This window comes from Tremella mesenterica (genome assembly GCF_000271645.1).
Source record: "Tremella mesenterica DSM 1558 unplaced genomic scaffold TREMEscaffold_2, whole genome shotgun sequence".
Taxonomy (NCBI): domain Eukaryota; kingdom Fungi; phylum Basidiomycota; class Tremellomycetes; order Tremellales; family Tremellaceae; genus Tremella; species Tremella mesenterica.
Window position 1 is genome coordinate 651,344 of NW_006711226.1, and position 25,145 is coordinate 676,488.

The 25,145-nt window shown below is 46.9% G+C and overlaps 8 protein-coding genes across 8 annotated transcripts; 4 read left to right on the forward strand and 4 right to left on the reverse strand.

Annotated features, from left to right (window-relative positions):
* Positions 1-1,366: 1,366 nt before the first annotated feature.
* On the forward strand, positions 1,367-3,515 carry TREMEDRAFT_60074 (uncharacterized protein; the record flags this gene model as incomplete). Its single annotated transcript, XM_007002641.1, has 7 exons — positions 1,367-1,513; positions 1,671-1,697; positions 1,749-1,856; positions 1,979-2,170; positions 2,396-2,706; positions 2,878-3,310; positions 3,417-3,515. The coding sequence occupies 7 exons, from the start codon at positions 1,367-1,369 to the stop codon at positions 3,513-3,515; spliced, it is 1,317 nt and encodes a 438-aa protein (XP_007002703.1).
* Positions 3,516-3,989: 474 nt separating this feature from the next.
* On the reverse strand, positions 3,990-5,763 carry TREMEDRAFT_28265 (uncharacterized protein; the record flags this gene model as incomplete). Its single annotated transcript, XM_007002388.1, has 6 exons — positions 3,990-4,223; positions 4,397-4,477; positions 4,529-4,623; positions 4,703-4,828; positions 5,064-5,270; positions 5,589-5,763. 6 exons carry the CDS (start codon positions 5,761-5,763, stop codon positions 3,990-3,992), a joined length of 918 nt encoding a protein of 305 aa, XP_007002450.1.
* A 1,354-nt stretch (positions 5,764-7,117) lies between these two features.
* TREMEDRAFT_27360 (uncharacterized protein) lies at positions 7,118-10,326 on the reverse strand (the record flags this gene model as incomplete). Its single annotated transcript, XM_007002283.1, has 14 exons — positions 7,118-7,526; positions 7,572-7,677; positions 7,721-7,835; positions 7,882-8,012; positions 8,188-8,379; positions 8,422-8,507; positions 8,571-8,641; positions 8,685-8,729; positions 8,773-8,907; positions 8,956-9,163; positions 9,210-9,229; positions 9,291-9,340; positions 9,386-10,039; positions 10,113-10,326. Coding segments are annotated over 14 exons (2,436 nt in total), but the record flags the coding sequence as incomplete, so codon positions are not given.
* Positions 10,327-12,312: 1,986 nt separating this feature from the next.
* TREMEDRAFT_73199 (uncharacterized protein) lies at positions 12,313-14,606 on the forward strand (the record flags this gene model as incomplete). Its single annotated transcript, XM_007003018.1, has 10 exons — positions 12,313-12,663; positions 12,716-12,870; positions 12,985-13,178; positions 13,229-13,336; positions 13,533-13,742; positions 13,790-13,848; positions 13,896-13,933; positions 13,978-14,057; positions 14,201-14,322; positions 14,514-14,606. Exons 1-10 carry the CDS (start codon positions 12,379-12,381, stop codon positions 14,604-14,606), a joined length of 1,344 nt encoding a protein of 447 aa, XP_007003080.1. The 5' UTR covers positions 12,313-12,378.
* Positions 14,607-14,960: 354 nt separating this feature from the next.
* Positions 14,961-15,922, forward strand: TREMEDRAFT_60078 (uncharacterized protein; the record flags this gene model as incomplete). Its single annotated transcript, XM_007002642.1, has 4 exons — positions 14,961-15,161; positions 15,277-15,345; positions 15,395-15,469; positions 15,545-15,922. The coding sequence occupies 4 exons, from the start codon at positions 14,961-14,963 to the stop codon at positions 15,920-15,922; spliced, it is 723 nt and encodes a 240-aa protein (XP_007002704.1).
* Positions 15,923-17,689: 1,767 nt separating this feature from the next.
* TREMEDRAFT_18983 (uncharacterized protein) lies at positions 17,690-18,919 on the forward strand (the record flags this gene model as incomplete). Its single annotated transcript, XM_007002182.1, has 5 exons — positions 17,690-17,752; positions 18,007-18,030; positions 18,190-18,283; positions 18,331-18,364; positions 18,586-18,919. Coding segments are annotated over 5 exons (549 nt in total), but the record flags the coding sequence as incomplete, so codon positions are not given.
* A 717-nt stretch (positions 18,920-19,636) lies between these two features.
* TREMEDRAFT_67592 (uncharacterized protein) lies at positions 19,637-21,290 on the reverse strand (the record flags this gene model as incomplete). Its single annotated transcript, XM_007002915.1, has 5 exons — positions 19,637-19,778; positions 19,974-20,123; positions 20,273-20,628; positions 20,848-20,973; positions 21,249-21,290. The coding sequence occupies 5 exons, from the start codon at positions 21,288-21,290 to the stop codon at positions 19,637-19,639; spliced, it is 816 nt and encodes a 271-aa protein (XP_007002977.1).
* A 778-nt stretch (positions 21,291-22,068) lies between these two features.
* Positions 22,069-24,217, reverse strand: TREMEDRAFT_42611 (uncharacterized protein). Its single transcript, XM_007002471.1, has 6 exons — positions 23,964-24,217; positions 23,785-23,834; positions 23,602-23,732; positions 23,138-23,544; positions 22,478-23,091; positions 22,069-22,380 (listed from the first exon to the last, which is right to left on the reverse strand). Exons 1-6 carry the CDS (start codon positions 24,058-24,060, stop codon positions 22,207-22,209), a joined length of 1,473 nt encoding a protein of 490 aa, XP_007002533.1. The 5' UTR covers positions 24,061-24,217; the 3' UTR covers positions 22,069-22,206.
* Between the last annotated feature and the right edge of the window lie 928 nt (positions 24,218-25,145).

A 25,145-nucleotide genomic window follows, 5' to 3' on the forward strand; every position in this document is an offset into this window, starting at 1 on the left:
GTTCTACTCATTAGTTCGATTCATTAGGTTCCTGACCGAAGGTGGTGCCCGGGGTCACTTAGGGTGGTGCCCTAAGTCGTTATCTTAATTACACCTCCCTTCCTGGACCCCCAATGCATGCTTTGCATGCATTAAAAATACTCTCCTCCACCCCTAACCACCTAACCCCCTAACCCCCTAACTTCCCCTAACCCCCTAACGTCGTTATGCATGGTCAATACCCCCCCTAACTTGGTGCCCATAGTCCACCCTAACTGGGGGGCAGTAAAAAGGACCCTTCCCCCAGCCAAAAGACGTAGTTAAGACCCAGATCTCGGAAAAGGCGTATTTAAGTCCAAAAACGTTCCGAAAAGCGTAATTAAGACCTTTCCTCCCACCGGCGCCTCTGCGGCAACATGGTATCATGCAACAAAGATGGATGGATGTGACGTGAGGAGGTCGGGAAGGGATTGTCTGGACATTCAAGTTGTCCTCATTTATCATACCTACTTTATTACTCATTCGCTCGAGGACTCCTTGTTTCTCCTATACACTCCTCCCCCCATCCCCCCTCACTCTCTATCCCCTCAGGAAGTTACTTACCTCGACCATTTCTCATGCGTTGCGAAAGTTATAGAGCGATACCATAGCGCTTATTCTAGACACTTGTCATCTTCCTTCCAGGAACAAACCCCCCTCTTTTTTCGTCTCTTTCCCCTTCACAACCCAATCAATTCCATCACACATCTTTCAATCTAACCCCTCGAATCCCCTTAGTACCTCGTACCTCGTATACTATGGGGAATGAGGACAAGTCATCCCCGAGGAAAGATGCCCGGACCTCTTCTAAATCCTGACCTTGACACTTGACATCTGACACATTGACCAAGAGAGGGATCCGCGCGTTAATGTTCGTCTCATTAACATTATTATTATAGATTTTTTGACACTCGGTTAGAAGGTGAAGAAAAGCTTTGGATTTCCCCCTCCACACTTCTCTTCTATGATCTAGGGTGGAAAAAAGGGTTCTTTGTGTCTTTCATACAGTTTGTACCTACATTTCCTCTTTACACACCACCTCCACACCATACCACACGACTTTGAACTTCATCCATCAATTCATTACATTACATTCATTCCTCCACACTGAGTGGGACTAATTCACTCTCGTACCAAGCCGCAGGCGGCCTGTCCAGTCGGAAGACGATCATCTCATTTCCCCATTTCATCCTTTTTGAGAATATATATTCTCCACTTGATCCGGAAAGAACGACAAATTCCTCTCTACCTCTTTCATTCTCACATCCTTGTTCGGTCGAGATCGTCCACTTGTCCTCATTGGCACTTTGTATAAAAGCGAAGATTTCGTATAGACAGTAGAAGAAAGATGTGTCATCAATCTCCTGCTGCGACAGCTTTGGGTCTTGTAGTTACCATAGGTGGGGTGATGTTCGCTTTTTGGCATATCTGGAGTTTCGATCGTGGTAGATGTTTGATTTATCATCGACGAGGAGCTTTCCGATGGGTAATCACTGTTAGTGTCTTCTTCTTCTTCTATTTCTTCCCTTTCGCCACTATAAAGTACTCCCAAACCATCTGATATCAGGTTTCCGACACCAATGATAGGAAGAACAAGAAGAGTAGAAAAAATGTGAAGATGTCATTTGGAAAAATTAGCTGACCGAAAATAGTGGATGCTCATCCTTTCCTTGATTCTCGTAAGTCTGCTTCTTTCCTAATTCAAGTAGAAGGAATTGTTGATTATGTAGTTTATGAGTTGGGATGGGCTCAACGTGTATGTGAAATATACCGAAGGATATGCCGCTATCCCGCTCTCGCCGACAGAGACCGAGATCATGCCCGTTCCGTATCTACTGGTGAGTAATTGTCTTGATTGTTTTCCTACCTCTTCCTCATTCCATGACTCCATTCTCGATCCTTGATCCTTCGCATTCGTCATGGGAGTGATCTACTTGTCAATCACCGAACTGATGTCCAGTGGTCCAAACGCAAGACAGCGCTCGTCCGTGCGGCTTACTACTGCATGGCCATCGGTTGGGCATGTCTTCTTGCTATACATGGCGAAGAAACACTCTATTGGATGTACTTGATCCGAGCTATTCGTACTCGTGATCCTAGAAGTTGGTTTCAAAGTTTACAATTCAAAGTCTGGCTTGCATGTGCTGCCATTGTGAGTGAACACATCTTATCATTCTCTTCCAACTTCATTCTTCTTTCACCTCACTTGTCAGAAGTTCATGCCATGTTCATTCACCTCGACTGATTTCAAGATCAGACTCAGTAGAGTATTCTAAGCGGTGGGGAGAGGAAGGGGGAGGGAAGTACACTGTAATTAAAGATGCAAAGAAGCAACATCAGGGGTGATAAAAGTGAAAGAATAACAGCTCACTTACAGGGATACGGAGTCATGATTGGTTGTACTCAAATCAACCCTTCAGACCTCTTATCAATGGAAGAAAACCTCTTTTTAGCAGGATCAATTTCCGCTCTTATCCTCATGATCAGTAGTTTTTGGCTCATCTCCGTTTTCCCTGGTTTCATCCGTGAATCGATTAAACAAGGTGCCAATCCGGACGTCATTGCAAGATTACAATATTTCAAAGAACTCAATACCGTTCGAACTTTCCTCAGAGCTGTTTATTCAGTTGCTATCGCTACACTTGCTTTTGATGGAAAGACGAAACATAGGTATATCAATACCACTCCGTGAGTTTCATTCTTTTCCTCCTCACTTTTCTCTCCTCCTCTCGGTCAATGTATCCATCCCAATTTTTTTTTCTTTACCATGTCAGTCACTCGCGACTGTTATTTCGTCGTGTAATACAGAAGGTGTCGTTGATGAGAATTGTTATGAGAGATAAATCGCTGACTAACTAGCTTCTGGTCCGATATGTTATTCATCATTGGGATGACCACAATTTTCGCTAGCACAGCAATCAGTATAATGATCCTTCTCCCACGTTCAATGGCACATGAAGCGGGAGTTCATAAACAAACCCCAGTATTCGTTCAACAACAAAGATACAATAACGCTTATCCACCTCATCCATATCAATATCGTCATGATCCTGCTTCCGTAGATTCGGAATTGGCAACACCTACAACTGCAGAATTTGCCTTTATCGATCCTTGGGGTGTATTGAACGAAAGATTGAATTTGGATAAAATGGAAATGACTAAATTCGCCGAGAGTCAAATTGAGAGTCATGCCGTTAGTCAAACCAGTGAGAGGATAAGTATGCCGTTTTCTGCTCAACCTGGAGCGAGGATTTTGAGGGAAGGAGAGGAAGTTGGAGATATACCAACTGCTGTGAGTCAAATAATCATGTGTTAAGCTCTCTATCCTCACTACTCACTGGAATATATCTCGTCTTTTGTCATGGATGATTGTACATTGTATCAGCGCTGATCAACAGCTTGAACACTTTGTCGCTCCATTGGATAACAACTACCGACAAGGTCCAGTCGACCTCAACATCGTCGTCACTACTCAAACTGTAGTGGAGAAAGAATGAATCGCGCCCGAGTCGAAAAAGTTAATTTGTCACTGTAACGTCTTGTCATGACATGTATCATCAGTATAGAGCGCTGGAAGGTTGGAAATTAACCGTAGTGTCGTAAGAGGTAGTCATCTTGTCTGAATGAAAGAACCATAATGCTTTTCTTGACAAAATGAGCACATTAAGATTATCATCGATATTCTAGATCATGTCTCCATAACGTCCTTCCCAGTCAGATATCCGAGATATGACAGGGTCGCCTTCTCCTTCTGCTGTATGTTGCTCCCTCTCCCTTCGTCCCGTTTTCGTGCGACACTTGTGCTCCTATCCATATGAGTAACGAACCGGGAGAAGAGCGAAGAGTCTCTAGGGAGAATTGAAAGAATCTCGACGGGTGTAATGGCTAGGGACACTCCTAGGGATGTGAGGGAGAGGATGGGTAATTGGTAAAGGGTATAAGATGAAAGGTGAAGGGAATGACGGCGCAGTTTACACCTCCCGCTCAACATCGTCATCCAACAAACTAGGACCAGCCTCTGGCATAGGAACCCTTCTTCCCAAAGCCTGAGTGACACCAGAAGATTGCAAGAACTGGGCCCATTTCGGTTCCACAAATAGACCTTTAGCCTCTGCCACTCTCTCCCCGTCGAGCGTCTCCATCGTTCCTGATACAGAGACTTTTCGACCGTGTATGTGTTCTAGTTTTGTGCGGACTATGACGAACTGGATTTCAGCGTAACTCTTGGGGTGAGAAATTTCCTCTTCGGAAGATCGAGTTGGAAAGATATTATGTCGTCATAGTATGAGAACCATGTCAATGTGATAGGAGGATTTCAATGATGAGGCCAGAGAGAAAGTAAGTTCAAAAAGAGAACGGAGTTAGAGATACGACCCACTTGATCAGCCATAGTAGGCGCTTTGTAATCCACACTCAGTTTGGCCGTCACACCGATATTCGTTCGGATGTTGAGTAAAGCCTACGAATCAACTTCCCATTCTCCTCCTATTGAGAAAATGAATGTACTTACATTGCGTGCTAATGATTCGTCAAAAACAGTAGCTATGAGACCTCCATGAATTATCCCATCATGTCCACAGAGAGCTCGACCTAAATGAACGATAGCTGCCTGATGAGTATCGTCTCCCTTCACACTTGGCATATCCCCCAAGCGATTTCAGTGAATGGTTAAACCCCCACTCACCCACAGCTTCCGATTCGTCCGTCTTGGCGAATACTATCGGAGGGATGGCAAGTTTACCAGGACCTCTTAATGATCCAGCAGTGAGAGAATTATGTATTTTTTGAGGGTCGAATCTATCATATGGGCCTATATATCAGCTTCAGTCTATTCGACCTACATCTGAGTACACTATACCACCGTCTGTTCATGTTCGCTGCGATAATTGCCTTTTCTTTCTCAACTCCTTACAGCGGAGCGGGTCTTGCCTATAATCAAGAGGCGTAAGTTCAACAAGGAGCAGTTGGTAAATACCATCGGGACGAGTATGAAGGTAGAACGAAAAGGAGGAAACAGGACAAGAGGAGAAAACAAAGATACTGACGAGCCTCATACCACCCTTCTTTCCCCCTCATCTGTTGTACTATCCACAAACCCTGTAACTCCCTCTCCACATCATTCGTCAAAGCTCTACCACGATGAGAATCTTTCTCGGGAGGAGGAGGTGAATAACGTGGAAATACGAAAAGTACGAATCGAGGTGGGAAAGCGGCTCCTGCTAGGTAAACAGTTGGGAAAGCGATGAGGAGTGCTAAGGTGTCAACTACTTTTGTCCTCGCACTGCATGGTATACACCGAGATTATTCTCATATTACACATATCAGTGACTTTCTACTCTCTTTTCTTTTTCTACATAAGTCTTCCCCTGAGTCTACTATGCCTTTCCGTCACTTGAGCCAGGAAGGTTAGTCGTGACTTTTACTTTGAAGGAGATACCTGCCACCGAAGCGACCCGTGTGACTTGCATGACAGCCCCCCTTCCGAGGATACAGCTATGAGACCGATCACGAACGCCATAGAAGCCAATGATCTCAAGAGCGAAACTCAGGAGACCCGAGAAGAAACTCACCAAGTCTAACAGCCCATTTCCGTACAACAGAAAATCCACCAGTCCTAGCTCTTTCTTCAACACCAGGATTGAAAGTAGTCACGAATCTACTCCCTTTCTCCCATCTCACACCGGGCCTTGACGTGCGAGGTATTGTCCGTGGAAAGAAAAGTCTCAGACCCGGTCGAAATGACATTTCTGTATTCTGTCTGGTAATATAGATTCCCCAAAATCCAACTGTGTGTTACCCAAACTTGACTATACAATGATTGAGGATTGACAGAGAAGCCGGAGAAAAATTGTGTTATATGAACCGGGTTAAGCTAGGTGAATACAGAATAAGCAGCGGTTCGGGAGTGATAGGAAAGTGTACCGTCTAGGGTGAGACACAAGACGGAAGATGGGACAACTGGTTATTGGGCGTATGAAGAGTAAACGAGGTGGGGAAGAAGAGATGGGATGGGATGGGGTTGGATGGGATCGGCTATTCCGGCGGATCAGGCGAAATCGGGGGCCCCATGGGCACACACCCATCTTTTCGGTCTTAAACCCGGACACCTTTGAGCGTATTCTTCCTTCAGTGATTTACTCCTACTGTATTACTACATGGACAAAGACGTCCTGATGAATCCACAATCTGCATGTAGACAAAAGCAAGTATCATGTATCAGACAGACTCCTTCCACACTTATCCCACAGCACCCACATCGTTCTACAGCTAATTAAGGGCTGATCACAGACAAGAAATCGTATCCAAATTATCCAAACGCTACCGTAGCATTAGACATCATTGACAATCTCCTCACATCCTCCTTCTCCCCTTGACCGACTTCTTTAGTCGAAAGATCTTCTTGACTCCCACTAGGACTGACCAAAACTTCATCGTCCACCGACATACTTCTTTCTCTGTCGTTATGACCCACTAAACCAGGGAGCGAGTCAGCGGTGGAGAGTGAGATACTTGATCGAGTTGATATTTCTCCTTCGGCTATTTGACCATTGACGAAAGAAGGTGAATCGGATGTTTTCCTAGTTTTGGTTTTAAGACGGATCGTACCTTCACGAGGAAGGTTTTGGAGGTTCATCTTACCTAATCGTGCTTCCCATTCTTTTTGCGAGTCTTTTTCAACTGTTTTGACTTCCGTTGCTTTTTTGGTTTCGTTGGCATGTCGCTCTATACGATTTTTGATGGATTCATGAGCATGCTTTTTGGTAGGAAGGTTCATAGAGGTTTGGTCGGTAGAATGCGCAGCATTAGTCGGTGAGGAACCATTTGATATTGGAGTGTGGGTACCATTCGATGAGACAGATAAAGAATCTTCTTCAGGACCTTGAGTAACCTCTAGTTTACCTTCCACATTGAGAGGTAGATCCGGTACATCTTCATCCGGTCTCGGTGCAGTAGAAGCCCTTGGGGTTTGTTCTCCCCTCGAAGGTTGTAACGTGAGATCGTGTAACCCCAAAGTATCTTGCGAAGTATCACCTTCGGCATCTTCATATTCCCCTTCCTCGGTCGGATGTGCTGACGACACACTCCCACTTCTCCCTCTTTGACCGGTAACGGAGTTAAGAGCAAGTTCGAGCTTAGCCTGGATACTCATGATTCGATGAGCTATAGCATCGCTACGGTCGAACATTGCCTTGTCGCCTTCAGGAAGTCCAGATCGGTCAGTCATACTTCCCCCAGCTCTCACGCGGTCCAATGCGTCCATGACGTGAGAGCGTACAGTCCCTCCGGTCAATTGAGACAAAGAAGTCATGTTGCTCTGTTGTGTGAGGGGTCGGCCACGAGAGGGCAAGGTCATGGATCTTCCAGCTGGGGAGTTGATAGATTGGGCAGGTGTCGTCGCGCGCGAAGAAGAAAGGGGGGAACCAGGAGGTAGATGTTGTAATACACCATTGATTTGAGTTTCGAAAACGTCCATGATTTCTTCCCGATCTCGTTCCAGTTCTTGGATCCTTCCCGGGTCAGCTGTGTACGTCAAGCATCCAGTCAAAGCTTACATTTGGTTCATGTCCGACAGCTGACGCATCGCTTCAGCACGAGCATCTTCTGTTCTTTTCAATCTATCCTCCAGCTCCACCTTGGCTTTGCCTTGCTCAGTCGCGACTACATTGTCAGCAAGAAAGCCAGGTATCAGTGTCCTACTGACGATTTGACAACCTCCGCGCTTCCCGTTTCTCCTTGTCGATCTTGGTCTTCAACTCATTGGCCTCTTGTGCTAAACGATCGGCGTATTTTTCAAATGTCTCGAATTGCTGTTTCCACTAGCCTTCGTCAGCGTAATCGCCCACAGGCGCAGATGTGGCTCACATGCTCTCCCTCTTGCATGAGTTTCAACAATCGTCTGTTGATCCTTGCCACCTTGAGCTCAAGGTCATCCCGAGTTTCCACATAATGTACTAGACGATGAGCCAGGGTCACGCAGAAGGAGGAGATTCCAGCTCACATGCTCGTCTCCGCATCATACGTTTTGCTAACTGCTCGCCCACGGTCAACTGCGCCTCACCGCGAGCCATTCCGTTCCTTGTCAAACGTTGTAACAAAGTCGGTTTCTTATGCTATTGCTAGTCAGCTATCCTATCGCAACTCGCACATGTCAAAGCAGACGATGATCACATACCTTGTCGTGCATAACTTTATCAAATACGCTGAGCACTTCCGCGTGCTTCCACCACCCGGGAGGTTTGAACCTGTCACCCAGATAACGAGGTCGTTCCTGATCTCTAGTATTGTAAATCTTGTTGAAGTTCCTAAACGCCGAAGTGGGGTACGAGACTTTGAACTCCATGGGAATACTTTTCTCCACCGCTGTCACTCAGTATCGTCTTTAAGGACGTTGGTCATGCTCACGGTAAGACGGCCCGAGGGCGTTTCGAATCTTGGTACGAGCCTTGTCGCGCTTATGTTTTGGAGTGACGACGTTGGCCGGCGGTGACCTACATGCCAGAGAGCTATATGTTAACACCATCATAATCTGACTTCCAGAGATATTGCCTCACTTGGTATCGAGGTCCACCACGACCACCTCAGCAGGAGGCGCTACGACGTATCGACATTCACTGGTCAGACCCTATCTTTTAAGCTAATCCAGTCGACGCAAGATGGACACATACAATGATATAAGGTCCAGGGTCTTCAATCAGAAGAGTGGAATCCCTCTATTTACGTCAGATCATTCTCGATACAGAACAAAGCACTTACAGCATGGAGAACAGGTAAAGCTATTCCTTCCCAGCCTCTCATCTCCACTATATATTTCAATGCGCTTACAGCGATGTTGAGCATTGCGACATGTTTCGAGCAAAATACCACCCTACCAGAGTTGGACAGGGCCACCTAATGGCATCAGCACGATACTTGATTCCACACTACGAGAGAACTCACATCGATGCAAAAGAGAATGTGGTCGATGTCTAAGGCCTGGAAAAGGGGCCACAGTTGCATGTCGACTTTGACGAGACCTTTGTCAAAGTCAAGTGCGCCAGGCATGTGACCTTCAAGAGTAGTCTCATCATTTTGGTTCAAACCGATGGTCAGATGATATCGCTCCCCAGGACGGGGCGGTTCAGCATTGAGGATTTTAAGGACTTGTCTGAGCTATTAGCAACATGGTACTTGACCGTGTCCATTTAACTCACGACATGTGCAACTTTGCCTGCTTGGAGTATTTGGCCCACTAATCGTCAGTCTCCATTTCTCCAGTCACGATGCAGACTCACGCTGAGGCGAAGGAAGTCCTGCATAGTGTCATAGATTGGGAATCGAGAAACTGAGAGTCAGTGTCGGTTAGTCGACTTTGATAATGGAAGCATACCCAAGGTAATGCAGTAAGGCAACCAGAACACATCTCCCGGATCATCAAACTCAGCACCATCGCCCATCGGCAAGCTCATGTCCTCGGTTGCCGTCCTAACATTGCGCATGGCGTTCTTCATAGCTCTTCTACCTAGAGGTCCTTCCATCTCAGAGTCCGTTGCTCCCGTTTCGGTTTCGCTACCAGTCACCTCTGCTTCAGAACCAGCGGCAGAGTTTTTCATCCACGGCATGTTGTTCCGTCGTCTGGCTAATTTCTCTTCCACCATACCCACCGCTCCAGGGACGGACGAAGCGACTGAGCCTAGGCCGGAAGCGAGCTTGACCCCTTTCTTGATCTGCTTCAACCGGGTTAGACGAACAGCGTCGACGTGCATCCAGCATGTGAGGGTGACACCGTGATACTGGATCTCAGAAGCGGAGGTCATACCTCGGGGAACCTCTCTGGTGGTCGAGAGCTGTCCGAGAGAGGCATTGGGGTCGATGGAGGAGAGCATGGAATTGTCGTAGAATGAATCCATGTGCCCGTCTTGGGCAGGAAGAGCAGAGTCAAGTCGAGTACGAGCGATAGCAGCCAAGGTGTCATGACGAGGGAGAGTGAATGAGAAACCATGGCATGTGGCTGTGGGAGCCAAAGTAGAGTTGACAACTTCGACTGTGATGTCAGCTCGGTCGCTCTGCATCAAAGAGTGGGCGAACTGGGGAAGGGGGTACACGAAACCACTCACGGTCACGAGGATGTGCGAATTTCAGAGCCTTAGCAACCAACTTTCGAGGTCCATCAGGACCAGCGTCTGGCACGACCCGGTCTTTGAGCGCTGGATTCAATCTCGGTCCACTCCTCACGTTTCCCTTTGGGTCCTTGAGGAGATCATTGAAGGCATCGATCGTATCCCCTGCAAAGGCGTTTCCAAGGACTTCAGGTCGCCAGAAAAGACCCATAGAGTCGGGGAGGGTCTGTATACCGCGAGTGGCTTCCGGGTCGGCTAGAGACCATTGTTCGGGTTCCTTCATCGTCAGCGACTTCCTAGATGTCTGGGGGTATGATAGAAAATGGGTGAAATCTACTCACTTTACCCAGACCACTGACTAGATATAGTGATGCCAATGTGACATTAGGTTCGAGACCGAGTAATTTATCCGCCTTGACCCTACTTCCCACGCTGAGCGCAGACTGATTGAACCTAGCATCGAGGTTGGTCAAAGAGTGTAATCTGGAAGGCTTGAGATCCCTCAGCTGATGGAGCTGATCTTGTTCTTCTCCATGTTCGCTCATCTCGGTGATGGTGATGTTTGACTGAGCGCGAGGATTGGGCTGTTGGCGAGCACTTCTTCGCGGTTGAACCGAAGTAGGGACAGATGAAGAAGTGTCGTAACCGGACTCTACGGGTGCCGAGATGGTCGGTGCAGATGTGCCGTTGTTCAAAGTGTTGGGGTTGAGTGGGGAAGGGCGAACGAGAGTGGGGTTGGAGGTACGTGACCAAGGTTGTACATGAACCTGTTCTGGAATATCGGGAAGATCAGCTGCCGTGCTTGCTGGTGACCAGACGTCGAGAGAAGAAGTACGAGAAGGAAGTCTTGGACGTTCACGAGTGAGTTGAGCGTTACCATTAGCCTGTTGAGCTTGGACCGAAGTGGTGGGCTGGGTGGTTTTGAAATGGGAGCTATGATCATCTAACGCGTTGATTTCGATCACTCTTTCCGATCCTTCTGTTGGTTTGGTTGAGGATGTACGTTGTGTAGGTTGGGGAATCGAAGGTAATGGTGAAGATGCCGCGAATGGGTGACGAGAACGAAATTGATCGTATATGGAAGCAGGAGCAGGTGACTTTGGAGGTGGATCAGGTTCCACTTGAGGAGGAGCGAAGGGGTCGGTTCGCGTCCAGGAATTGTGTCGATGGTAATGTGGTCCTTGGCGACCAGGGCTGGAAGGGGGAGGTTGAAGGTAAGGTGTTTTTGGAAAGTGAGCTGGGGTAGATTTCTTTTCAGGTCTCTTGACAGGACCGAGATGGAGGACCATGTTGCGAGGGCGGCACGAGCAGAGACTGGCCGGTCTAGGATGTGTACAACTGATAGATGTATGCTGTAAGATTAGGAGGAGCTATATGAGTAAGTAGCTATATCAAGACACAGGGAGAGTTACAAGTGAGGCTAGGCAGTCGGATAGTGAACAAGTAGTGATAATGAGAGAACAGGTTATAAGTTTTGTCGAGCTCAAACTTTTTTTTCATATCCCCTTTGGTCAGCATGGGCCTCGTCGCCTGCAGCCAGCCAGGTCAATCAAGTAAACCATCAACAGATCCGTGCCAATACGCTACCTCACTTACCACAGTTAGCAAAAATGACAAATATCAACGACGCGTGACGCGCCTGTCCGCCCACTGCGCACTCCCATTCCTCAGCTCCTCGGTCTAGTCCGTATCTTGAACACCACTAGTCGATAGTCGACCTCGTCCATGGTGGCATGGTGCCCGGACCAGACAAAAGCGCCCGTATCCTTCGCCCCCTCGGCCATCTTGGTTTTCAGAAGAGTAAGCACATAGACGAGGTAAAAGAGCAGAGAGCAGATGCGTCGGCAAATACCGAGTCGCCAGCATGGGGTTGGTTGATGGTCACCATCGAAATTGGGCGTGATGATCCGTGCAACGGTCGGTAAGGATGAGGCATGAGGCACCCGGTCGTCAAGTGAAGTTATCTTGCCCCACGTCCACGTTCTCCGCGTCCAACGGCTGAGCGACTAGCTCTGGTAGTCGAGGTACGTGGTGGCAGAATGCAGGAGAAGGAGAGTCATGACAGATGAGAAGGGGGAAGACGGAGGAAGAAGGGTGGAATGTGAGATCCCCAAACGAGATTGACATTTATTCTTTCTTTCTTCCGGATCAATTTCATTCCGGCCCGATTTTTCCACCCGTCCATCGTAGTCACCATGGTCGATCACATTACACCAATGGGGCAAACCGTCCACTCTGTTCTATCTTCTAGAACCCAGACGACATGTCCAGCTCTGCTGCTTCGAAGAGGGATCCACGTCCTGTCACTTCTACACCTCCAACGAGCTGGGTCACCCCGACTCTCATCCTCGGGACGTTGATAGCAACCTTAGCACCCCTCCTCAATGGTTTCACGCCCGAATGGCAGGCCTACCTTTCGCCCTCGAGCTTTATAAGTCGAAAACCATGGGTACCATCCGAACTTCCTTCCCAAGCTCAACGCATCAGTCCAAAGAGTTTTGCTGTACTACCCCATGTACCCCCACCATCAGAAGCCAACGGCTTTACCGTCAGTCTTGTGTCCAACCTCAAAGCGAGTGGGCGGAGGCTGATAAAGGTAGTTGTTCACGCCTCCGGGAGCCACCGTGGAATCATTGAAACAGAAACCGTTTTTGGTATTGGATGATGGATTCTGGGAGATCATAGGGGGAAACCCGACATTAACTATGATAGCGACGGGTGGGACGAATCCGTTGTTTCATGAAGCCCCAGTCTGGTGAGCTCTCTGCTTCATCTTCATATCATCGTGACACTTTCGACTGAATCTTTTGATCGACAACTCTTTTCTGGTTGGAGGGAAGAGGGGCGGAATGTTCAGGGTTGATATCAGGTATCCTCCGACAGACGAAATGTTCTTCGCTCAATCGGCCGGTCCACCCGCAGCCGGTACTGGACTTCATAAGAGCTCTATCATCCAGAAGATATCATTGGCCGAAGCGGAAACATTGTCACTTGCTGGAAATGGGACGGGTTGGGTGGAAGTGGTGACCGTGAATGCCTATCCGCCTATCATCAACCCCAATGGTGAGTGTGGGAATCTGTTTAGGGCTGATCATCGTTGACTGATGTGTTAGGTGGAGCAAACTTTAGAGGAGAAATGATTTTCATGGCTGAAGGAATGGGAGAACATATTCCTCCTTCTTTATGTCTCATGAATCCCTTACCGCCTTACAACACGACTGGTGAGTTCACCGTTCTTGCAAGGTGCCGTGCTTCCCTCATACTCCATCAACTCCCTCTCTCTACATGCACACTACATTATTTGCGGAACCTGCCTCCTGCTTGCTTCTCTCAAAAAAACACAGAGCTAGTACTCAACTTGGGACCCGAGTATCCTATGGTAACCATGCCGTGTGAAGAGTCAAACCTGACCCTCAGTCTTACTCAACAATTACTTTGGCAGACAATTCAACTCCGTCAACGACCTAGCCATTCATCCCAAGAATGGCAAAGTGTATTTCACCGACGTAAACTATGGGTACCTACAACATTTCAGACCTGAGTCTGTCTTACCGAACCAAGTGTATAAGTTCGACGTAGACACAGGTGCGGTGGTAGTGGTAGCGGATGGGTTTAGTAAATGTAATGGTACGTTAATTATTTCGCTTTCAGCTTGCCCAGCTTACGAGGGTCAGGAATAACTTTTTCGCCAGATGGGAGATATTGTTATATTGCTGATACGGGTATGTTAGCTGTAAGTCCTCCTAAACTCTTCAGCGACTCGTGGAGCTGAGATAAAAGGGAGCGTATCCACATGATTTCATGGCTCCTTCCAGCATGTGAGTGCGTGATAATAGGATTTTGGGTGTAATTAATGGGATAGATACAGGTATACCGTCAATTTAGATGGGACATTATCGGACAGAATAACTTTCGCATATATCAACGTTGGCGCTCCTGATGGTATGTTTCCCGCTAGCCCTCTTCTCAACACTTGTCCGTAAATCATCCTGGTTTGTTCATCAAATCGGGTTCTTTCAAGAAACACCAAAAAGGTAGCCAAATGGGGTATGGCAAGACAGTGAAGAAGCGAGATTGATGGTCAGGAATACACACAGATACCAAAGGTAACGTTTATGCGGGCTGTGGAGATGGAGTACACGTTTGGTCCCCTTCTGGTACTTTATTAGGCATCATCTATATAGGTCAAACCAGTGCGAACTTCCAAGTGAGCCGATTCCATCTCGAATTTCTCTTGTTAATCCTTTCCCACTTCCTCTGCTTTCCCTCCTGGATACATATACTCCTATCGTAGGCGAATCACTGGTGGTTCTCGCTCGAGGAGACCAGAGTATAGATTAACCAATTCATTTCAGTGAACAGAAATTCTGAGGAAAGTATGAAACATGCTGATTCCAGTTCGCGGGGAAAGGGAGGATGGTCATCTTAGGAGAGACGGAATTGTTTTATGTTACTCTAGCAGCGGAAGGAATGAGAATTACCGACTTATGAGTGTGATCTTCAATTCTCTAGATTTCATATCCTACGTATCTGTATATTTAATCACATTGGGCAGCGCAGAGTCACAAGTACATATCATGAATGCATACCAGCTGAGTAGTATCATGGTATCACCGATCACCGGCTGGGTTTCGTCCGATTGCACACTTACCCCGCCAGCCACTCCGGACTTAGTCTTCCCCACCTTTGTTCCTGTCCAAACGATCCATTGTACACCACATTTTACACATTGTACATAACATCACCACTACCACCTTGCAGACTTCGACTCTTAAGTCTCTCCCAATCGCCCCAAGCTGTGAACATAGGAGACTGACCGTGATTATCTCAATCCTTCAACTGGACATGTCCACCCTCCCCGTACGCAACAAAGAAGATGATCAAATAACTTCATTCGCCCTTGGTCTTTTCGCCTTACCGGCGGAGCTACAAACGAGGATTTTTCTATATTTATCACCCGACGACCTGGGAGTATTGTCTAGATGCGTGGAAGACCTCGCTGGTGTAGAGGAAGATGAGTATTTACGAAGAGTATGGTTTAAGAAGGTATGTCGATTTCCAAGTCATTCTTCCCAATCAGCCATAAATAGTCTCATATCATCTAGATATTCTGTACGACCAAAATAGCTGCACTTGGGTATATTGATATATCTAACATCAGACCGCACCGTCTTTACTCGACTTTAAACTTTTCTCACCACTCAATTGTCGACCTGATCCAGCGGAATTGGTGAGTTTTCCCAAACTGTGAGAATCTAAGAAGAGAGATTGATGTGTAGATAAGAAGAGGGACGTTAAGAGGTGTAGCTATCATATCAGGGGTGAGGAGTCATGGATATTGGGCTTCTGAATCGGTACGTTTTTCTTGATCCTCCTTCAAATCATCATCACGCCGTAATTCGCATAGACAGCAATGCTGATGATATCAGGCCGTCCGATTATCCCGTATACACGCAACACTTCATCTAGCTCATCTCCGACGTTCTCTTGCAGCAGCATTATCACCACTCACTAGACCAGATCGTACTTCACTTCACGCTCAACGTATCCTCCCATCTTCCTCTCGTCGAACTAGCGCCAGTATCTCCGCCATGGCTTACCGACTAGAACGTCAGATAGCAAAAGATCAAGTCCGTCGTGCGCTCCTTGGAAGGAAAGTGGGAAGGACATTGGTGGAAGTTATGGAGATGAGTCATGGGGTTTGGCAAGAGGGTGAAAGAGTGAGAGAAGCTATTTGTCCTAGTATAAGAGGGAAGAGAGTGTTTTTTGAAGGGTTGGCTCGTGGTCAAATATCAGGAGTTGTTTGATCTACCATCACAATTCGTGTCTTACACAATGGGCTGTTCGCCCTCGATGATAAGATGGAAGGTTTAAGAGTTCAGAGCCGGAGCCAGGACATTGGACAGTGTGATCTGAGTGGATCCAAGCTTTTGTATATGCTTACCAAGAGTGAGAATTATGACAAATGACGAAATTTGATGATCCCAGCATGCCGACATTGATACATTGAATAAATCATGCACCATGGCACCGCCCGTCTTTGAAAGAGTCTAACGTCTTCTTGCTAAATGATGAGCGACCTAGTACTATCTCATCCATGTTGATCCGCTCTTCTCGAGTACAGGGTATATATGTGCATAAGCATCACATCTTGTATCAGCATGTCTACGAAAGATTGCGTACTCGTCGCCGTGACCCATATACAGTAGTTGCTCGTGCTTTAGGGTGAATACCGGAAGAAGTACTAGAGTGATTCCCCTCAAGGTAAGTGAGAGTACATTGTGCATTGTTTTCCCGTCAAACTTTCACAAATCGTTTTCTTCACACTCACACTTTCACCCTATCTCCTGCTACTTCTTCCTCCTTCCTCTTGAGCGCTACCTCCTGCCTATTGCCTCTTGACTCATTTTCCAAAGAGGGGAGATTGAACAACCTATAATCGGCACACGCCGATCTGACGCCATCCACCCTAGAATTACAACGCTCAGACCTTGAACAAAATCTCGTACTTGACTTAACTCTTTTCCCACATCCTCTAAGCTACCGAACTACCGAACTATCGACCCACGACTCCTGACTAGAGGAGAAAGTACGACGAGATAGATCGCTCGCTGATCGTCAAAGTAAAAGAAAAATAGTCAAGAGCCTAGATCTTGTCCTCAGTCAGTCTACGGCTCAGTTTTCGTGGGGAGCAATATTTGTAGATCTTCGCCCTTCGTCTACGCCCAAAACTACACTGCACTACCGAACTGGTACCAGATTCTCAAAACAATCAACGATACTACGATAAAACACGAGGTTAACGAACATTCACATTTGTATACGATCAAATAAACTTTCATACTTGTTGGCAAAACATTAGGTGACAAAGGAGCAGAAATTGATACGAATCACGGGTACAAGGTACATTTTTCGACCGCACATCCTTCCTTCCTTCAATCCACCGTCTACGGCTTAACCTTAAGATTGACTTTGACTTTTTTCTTTCGCTCAAGAGGTCCTTTCATCTTCCCTCTTTTAGCGTCTTTTTTCCATCCTCTCTCTCCCACCCATCCACCCACCCACCACCCGGTCCCGGTGATCAAAGTGTCCTTCCCCTTCCTACCTTCCTAACGAACTTGTTCATCCTACTACCATTCGTCTCCAATACGTAACGCAAACAACATATATCAACCGTTAGACTTTCAACGCTAGTCGATCGACTTGATCGTTCGAGCACATGCCAACGACCAAACGAAACGAATATATCACGAGTTCTTATTAGCTCTTACGTTGTAACTTGGATTTGATATCTGGTATTTGGCATTTGGAATTTGGTCTTTATTCATCATGGTGAGTGTATCTCAGTGACCAAACCTTCTCCTTACATCCTCAGCATGAAGGGATACCATCGGGTTCACAAGACTACGCGGGGTAAGATGTGTGAGAATGTTTGAAAAGGTTTCACTCTTCTGTGTGGTTCGTGGGGAGATAAGACTTTTGTGATTTGTATAGAGATAAGACGTCTGTCAAAAGAAGCGATATAAATGATGATGGATGAAGGAACTGATCAGAAGCCACATCATCCAACACGGATGTTATGCAAGATTACAGTTTTAGGGGATGGAGGAGTGGGTAAGACGGCATTAACTGTTCAAGTGAGTTATCCTTTCACATTGTTTAAATATTTCTTTCTTTTCCACGATGTCAATGGTCTTCCTCACTCCATATCCGTTCTTACATAACTGTTCTGAGTTGCTAAAATCACATCTGGACCACTGGGTCTATTATCGCCCACCATATTCCCCTGCACTTTATGGTCAACTGTCAGCCCCTTGTTTCCTCCTCATGGATCATTGACACTGTTTGGAGGTTTCATCAAAGATAGCGCCAGATACAAGCTAATGAACAGTTCACCATGTCTTCATTTGTCGAAGTAAGTCTCGATCTGACGCTTTTCCCGGGCGACTTTTCATATACCCTTCGTCCATTCCCCTACACCTGACCTGTATCAGGACGGAATGTGTACGGACATAAGACAATGCCAGATATGAAAGGAAGAATCAGAGAGTGTTATAAGTGACTGACCCTGAAGACATACGATCCAACGATAGAAGATTGTTATCGTAAACAATGGGTAGTGGATGATCAACCTTGCTTGTTAGAGGTTTTAGATACTGCTGGACAAGGTTAGTTCATTTTCTCCTTCTTAGACCAATGAACTGATGTGGTGTAGAAGAATATACGGCGTTAAGAGATCAATGGATTCGGTATGTCCTTTTTAGTCTACAGACCTTTAATCCCATGCCCTTACCAATTACCATCTCATCTCTGCCCCAATTCGTGATGCCAGCTCATATCTCACATCTGATTGATCTTATCGCGATGTCGTTTGGTCACTGGAAAACACATCTCTGCCCTGGCATCTCATCGAAAGATGACTCACATCCCTCGACCACGTGTCAGGAAAAGTCTCAAGACTGACACACAGTGACGGCGAAGGTTTTCTAGTAGTCTACTCAATCTGTTCAAGATCCACATTCGATCGCGTAGAACGTATAGTCCAACGTATCCTACGAGTCAAAGACGAAACACTCAATCCCACTCAATTCTCAAATCCACAACGATCCGTCCGAGTACCAGTAGTGATAGTAGGTAACAAACGTGATCAGTTCGCCTTTCGAGAAGTGTCCACCGAAGAGGGTCAGAGGTTGGCCATGCGATTGGGATGTGATTTCTACGAGGCGAGCGCGAGGACGAATGCGAATGTTGAACCTGCTTTCAAAAGCTGTGTTAGGGGTATTATACAGGGTCGAAGGGGATCTGATGGTTCCAGTGGGATGAGGAGGAGGAAAAAGGATAGACCGTGTGTCATTTTGTGAGATGGATTAAATGAGGCCCGGAAGGATGAGACAGAGGACGGGAGAACAAGGGGAAGGAGAGGACCAAGATGGGTCAGAGGTATATCACCCGGATGAAGAAGAGAGAAAAGAGAAAGGATAGACAGGAGAAGATGGACTTGATGAGCTTTATGTGAAGGACATGGACAGGGAAGAGGGAAATGACATGGGAAGAAGTTTCGATTCAGCATTCATTTTACTTACGATTGGGTACTTTTGGACATGCCATGGGTCTCATATGTTTTCAGATTGACCATGATAACAAATGTCACACCGAGGTGTACTTTGCATTCCCTCATAATAAAGCACCTTCATTCTACCCATTCCCTTCCTCTCAGTGAGACCAGACACGCCGGTCGTCCGCTCCGCGGCCTCCCAATAAGGTTACATATTGGCAAACCACTGAACAATGCTCTCCTTGTCCCTTCTATCATCGTTCATGGTTGTACCTGTTACCCAATGGCATGAAATTGCGCACATCTGGCGGACATGGTAAAACCGATCACAAGTGCATATCATCGACATCTGTAAGAATATTCCCTAACAAGCGCATTACATATACCAACTCCAAGATATCTCCAAAAAGAAAACTCCTCAACACAATCAATAAATCGATAGATTGACATGTAGAAAACACATGATTTAATCTCTAGCTCGTTCGGAACTTTTCTCCCTACCTGTAGCTCTACTGAGACTACGTCCGATCTTACCCAACAAACCACCTTTATGGGCATCCCGACCACGTTCTTCATGTCCGTCAACGGGATGGAAGTTGCCTGCACCGCTGAAGGATTAGCATACTTACTTCATTAATCATTCTATCACTTCTCTTTCTCACATTGGCTTTTCAGCCTGGAGAAATATGGAAGGTGAAGATATGATGCTTGGCTCCTACAAGGAGACATACATGATTGGGGAAAGAGGGGGGGAGGGGGGACTGTGAAAGGCACGCTAAAAGAAAGAGAAAAGATTGACTCACCCTCTTCCAGTAGGGGTGAAATGACCATGTTCTTGTGCATGTATCTTGGCGTGGGCTTCACGTTCTTCCGCATTCAGAGTAGACGGGTCAACAGTTTCGTGAGGTTCATGAGGGATCAAATTACCCGCTCCGCCTTTCCCAAATGTGTGTCTGAAAGTCAGCGATAAAACTTCACGGACTATTCATGTCCAACAAATCATGCCCTCATCGTGCCCTCTTGGTGATTCTGTGATATGTTGTTGGGAGGTGAGATGGATGGGCTGGGGGTATTGGGGGGAAAATGGCAGTAAACAACTTACGGCTTATTCTCCTCAGCATGATGATGTTTCACAACAACTTCTCCCTCCAAACCGTCTTTTTCCTTCTCTTTACCTCCCTCAAGTGCTTGATCTTCTTCTGAAATATTCCCAAAACCTCCACGTCCATGAGAAACTTCGTGATGTTCCCTGACAGCAGAACGAGATCTAGATTTTGATCTTGATATATTACCAACTCCACCTCGACCTGTGGAAAATGGTTCATCGATCTGACGACCCCGTACTTCAGCCACGAGTTTATTTTCGTATGCAGTTTCGTCTGCCTCGGCATTGCGGACACCTGGTTCACGAGAAGGTGAACGAATGTTACCTGCTCCTCCTCGACCAGCGTGGGTTACCTTATGTCAGCCTCAACGTCATCATCTTTGAGTCTCTCCACTTTTTATCGACCATACTCTCTGACCACCACGATTTGACTCATTATGACTGGGTCCTCTTGGGCCAACATTTCTTCGCTTTTGCTTTTGCTGGTGAATGGACGTATGGGACTCAGACGGGCCAGAGGGTATGAAATGTCATTCTACTACTAAAAGGAAGGATGGAAGTGAAACACTCACATGATCCACAGGATGTTCAGAAGGAGTAATCTCCCTACCTCTCTCATAACCCGGTTTAACCTCTGGGTCTATACCTCTACTTGCGGATCTGACCAAATTTCCCACTCCACCTCGACCCGTGGAAACCTAACATCAGCATCTCTTTTTCCCCCCAATTTGAGTCTTCTTCCTCTTAGCGTTCCTCCGAAGTGTCGTCCTGCATCCTCTTGCTCCATTCCTTCAATGAATCATCTACCCTCAACTCATGAGGTCCTTGTCTCGACGCCTCAACCTCAGAACAAGTTTGAAGGTAAATCGCACATCTGGACGCTCCCTTATCCCTCAAACGACCCTTATCCTCACACAGTTCTTACTGACATGTATGCTAACGTCCCCAACATCTGATGACGAATAGAACTCACTATAGGCTGCCGACCCCTGTCTTCAGAATCTTGACCAGGCATGTTGTCTATCCTCAATTTCGACTTTACGCAAATCAAGTAAAAGTGTCCCAATACGTAAATTCAAACCTCTCACAAATAATAGAATACGGTGGCGAAATAAGCGGGGAAAGGGGGGGTTTTTCACCGTCAATCCAGGGTTTTTGAAGAGGCACGATTCCCCACGTGATTACTCGTCACTAAGACCACCAGCAGATTTTCTAAATTCCAGATTTCAAAAGATTTCTCAATTGTCCTCTGTTGTTTAGGACGATTATCAGGGTTTGGCCAAGAATGTTCGAATCTATGGGGGAGACAGAAGGGAATTAGTAAAATCGGAGATGGAAAATACTGGGACAGAAAAGGATTGACGAAATCTGATTGGCTGCGGATCGTACTGGATAAGAAACCCAACAGAGCGTGAGACAGAGATCTCGGACCTGACGCCACTGGTTTTTGTTTGAACCGATTAGGTCGGAGGAAAAAAACTCGGGTATCCCGTTGGCCGTTGGGATTGATACGATGGCTGATGTAAGAAATTCGCTTCTACTCATGGGCTCATGAATAATGGGACTGGTCTAGACAATGCACCGTGCAGCATGCAGCATAAAGCATACAGCAGTCAACTAGTCAACAACAAAAGCCTGACAAAGTGATACTGTACGGAGTGTATAATTCTCATCACGGTGTGTTCCATGCTGCCATCGAGTGACTACATCCTTTGAGTGGATAGATATGAGATCAACCACGTCGAAGGACACGAGAGGGAGAGGTGTCAGAAGTGAGGGATGTGGCAGTGTAGCAATATACGTGACACGGTGCATCTCAGTCTACGTCTAACGACAAAGAATATGTAATGAACAAATTATTACTCATAAGCAAATTAAAATCAAGATGAGCGAAACACTATAAACCCTCTACATATCATCATGCTCATCGCTTAAACATCTACTCGACCACCACCCGCAAGAGCGTTACCGGTGGCATCTGCAGGTACGGCTTTCTCTTCGTCCGGAGGAGTGGTAGTGAGGACATCACCAGATGAAAGATGAGGTTTGGACTCGATACGGTGAAGTCGTAGTTCCGGGTCAATACCGACGTAGTCATATGCCCACTATTTGTCAGCTCATTGCCCTCCCATCAGCTGCTTGAGATTATGAAGATTGACACAGGAATCACAAGGAATCGATATGTTTAGAAATTGCACTGACCTCGCCGAGATACGCTTCGTCGATACCAACAATCTCTCCCTCTTCAGAAGCACGTAGTCTAAGACCAGGGATAAAGTGCATGATCCAGAGAATGATGGTTGTCATAACGAGAGAGTAAGCGAAACCAGAGACCGCATCGGCAATTTGGTATCCCAGTTGAACGTAGTGATGGTCGAACCAACCACCGGGAATAACCGTGATTCCATCAAACGCAGCGACGGAAGCTTGACCAAAGAGACCGGTGCAGACACAACCAATCATCCCACCGATACCGTGGGAAGCGAAGACATCGAGGGTTTCGTCAACGTTGATGAGGAACTTGAGCTTGGTACCAAAGTTCGCACCGGTAGCAGCGAGGAAACCGATAGCTACGGCTGCTGGAGAACCGACGAAACCTGCAGCGGGGGTGATACCGACAAGTCCGGCGATAGCTCCAGAGCAGAAACCGACGGCGGAGAATTTACGTTCGAGACGCCAATCCCAGAGCATCCAAGTGAGACCGGCGACTGAAGCGGCAAGGTTGGTGACAATGCAAGCTTGGACGGCACGAAGATTGGCGGAAAGAGCGGAACCACCGTTGAAACCGAACCATCCGAACCAGAGGAAAACGGTTCCTACAAGTCAGCAATGGGAAATTCTGATCACAGCCCTTCAACTGACCGATGACAATGTATGTCGTGTTGTGGGGTTTGTAAGCAAGACGTTCAGTCCCGTATCCACGACGTTTGCCTAGGTAAATGGCAATGGCCAGAGAGGCGGTACCGGATGAGATATGGACAGGAGTTCCACCGGCAAAATCGAGTCCTCCCATGATGAATGCCCACCCGTTGGAGTTCCAAGTCCAGTTGGCGATAGGGCAATAGACCAAGGTGAGCCAACAAAACATGAAGACGAGAACAGGTCCCATTTTTGATCGTTCAGCGAAACCACCAATGGCGAGGACACCGGTGATGACGGCGAACATACATTGGTAGATGCAGAAGAGGAGAGCGGGAATACGAGTGGATCCGATGGAAGGTTCTGCGAGAACGCCTTTAAGACAGAAGTATTTGAGATTTCCGATGAACCTGCAGAGGTCAGCGAGGACTGAAAAACAAACAGTAAGTAGGATAGGACAAACTTACTTTGAACCGGTTTCAGAGAAAGCAAGAGAATAACCCCAGAAGAACCATTGGAAAGAACCGACGGCCACACCTGCCATGGAAAGGAAAATCATCGACAAGGCGTTTTTACGTCGCAACAGACCCGAATAAAACTGTTAGGGGTGTAAGTATTTTGGCACGCGACTTAAAGGACACACGACTCACGAATCCAACACCGGGAATCATGATCCACACGAGCGCCATGGCAGCGATGACTAAATGTATCAGCACAGCTTCTTTTTATTTGTTTATTTAATGTACGTCTCCCGTGACCACACGTCATACCCAATCTACACCAATCCGCCATCCTCTTCACAAAACGAAGTAAGATACAAGAGACTCACCCCAGGCCATATCACCCAGGTTGTAAAGAACGGGAGTCCCATCATCTTGATAATAAAGCAAATCGCTCGACGTTTCCGTATACGTCACATTCACCATCTTGACAGATTGTCAATGATCTTTTATATTCAATTGGTGAGACAACAGCTAAAGTAGCTGGATTGTTGATGGAGATCAAAGAAAAAAGAGAACGGGATGAAAAGAATCAGTTCAGTCTGTATATGTGGGGTTTGAGGCGGGTCAAAAAATCAAAGCGGGGAGCGGGGCGGACAGGGAACAGGCAAAGAGGCAAAGAGCAGAAAAGGGACAAGGAGAGAACACCGCGTATGGTAAATCAGTAGTCGTAGGTCTCAAACCTGCACTTTTTTCCCCTTCACTCGAGTTTTTTCCCATTGATAGCCCTGTCATGAGTAACTCGATTCTGATTGGTCATTCATTCCCTTATCTCGGTTTCAGGGTCAACCACCAATCGGAACCACGTGCACGGATCAAGCGCCAAGACCCAGAATGGCAGAACCGGATCCTTTTTCTTCACCTTTTACAGTACAGCCGTCACTTTTCTATCAAGTCTCTCTTATCGCCCTTGTAATTTTTCCCGCTCGAACACGGCCTTTCGGGTCGGTCACGATTCGACCGAACGGCCCGAGAAAGTCTCAGATTCGTGTGGCAACCAACCAGCTTCGGACATACAGAAAGGTACAGAGGTTGGGTTCCTGGCACGCGAGTGGACCAAAGCGAGAAAATTCCTGCTCCGTTTCTTCGTTGGTACGGGTTGTCACCTCGGCGTTTGGTAGCATGGTAGAATCGTATGTATGCACCGTATATGCATGGATATACATTTCTGTCTTCGAGATGACTCGACATGGCTCTGATGATCAATTCATGGAACGTTATGTTGCATTCCCTTCTATGCTCAATTGGCCTTGGCAAATTGTGACGGCATCCTTATCTCTATGCTGTCACCCGGGTGATCACGGTGGAGCAGTAAAATAATTAGAGCATTTCCCCCGGAAAGCTCGACTCTTCTGATCTCTGACTTCGACGCGTCACCGTGACTCGTCGACGATCGAATTGTCGAGATGTTCTCAGCCCTGTCGTTTGGATACCGGTATAGCCCATCCGCCACAACCTCGATTCCTGTGGAAGGCTGTGAAAGTCAGTCCACTCGGGTTTTTGTCTTGCGG

Excerpts from the sequence above, each read along its gene's own strand:
- TREMEDRAFT_42611 (XM_007002471.1), bottom strand. The coding sequence starts at position 24,060 with ATGGTGAATGTGACGTATACGGAAACGTCGAGCGATTTGCTTTATTAT. Across the intron at positions 23,545-23,601 it reads TTCTCTGAAACCGGTTCAAA|GTTCATCGGAAATCTCAAAT; the intron begins GTAAGTTTGTCC and ends TGACCTCTGCAG. Across the intron at positions 23,092-23,137 it reads CACGACATACATTGTCATCG|GAACCGTTTTCCTCTGGTTC; the intron begins GTCAGTTGAAGG and ends GCTGACTTGTAG.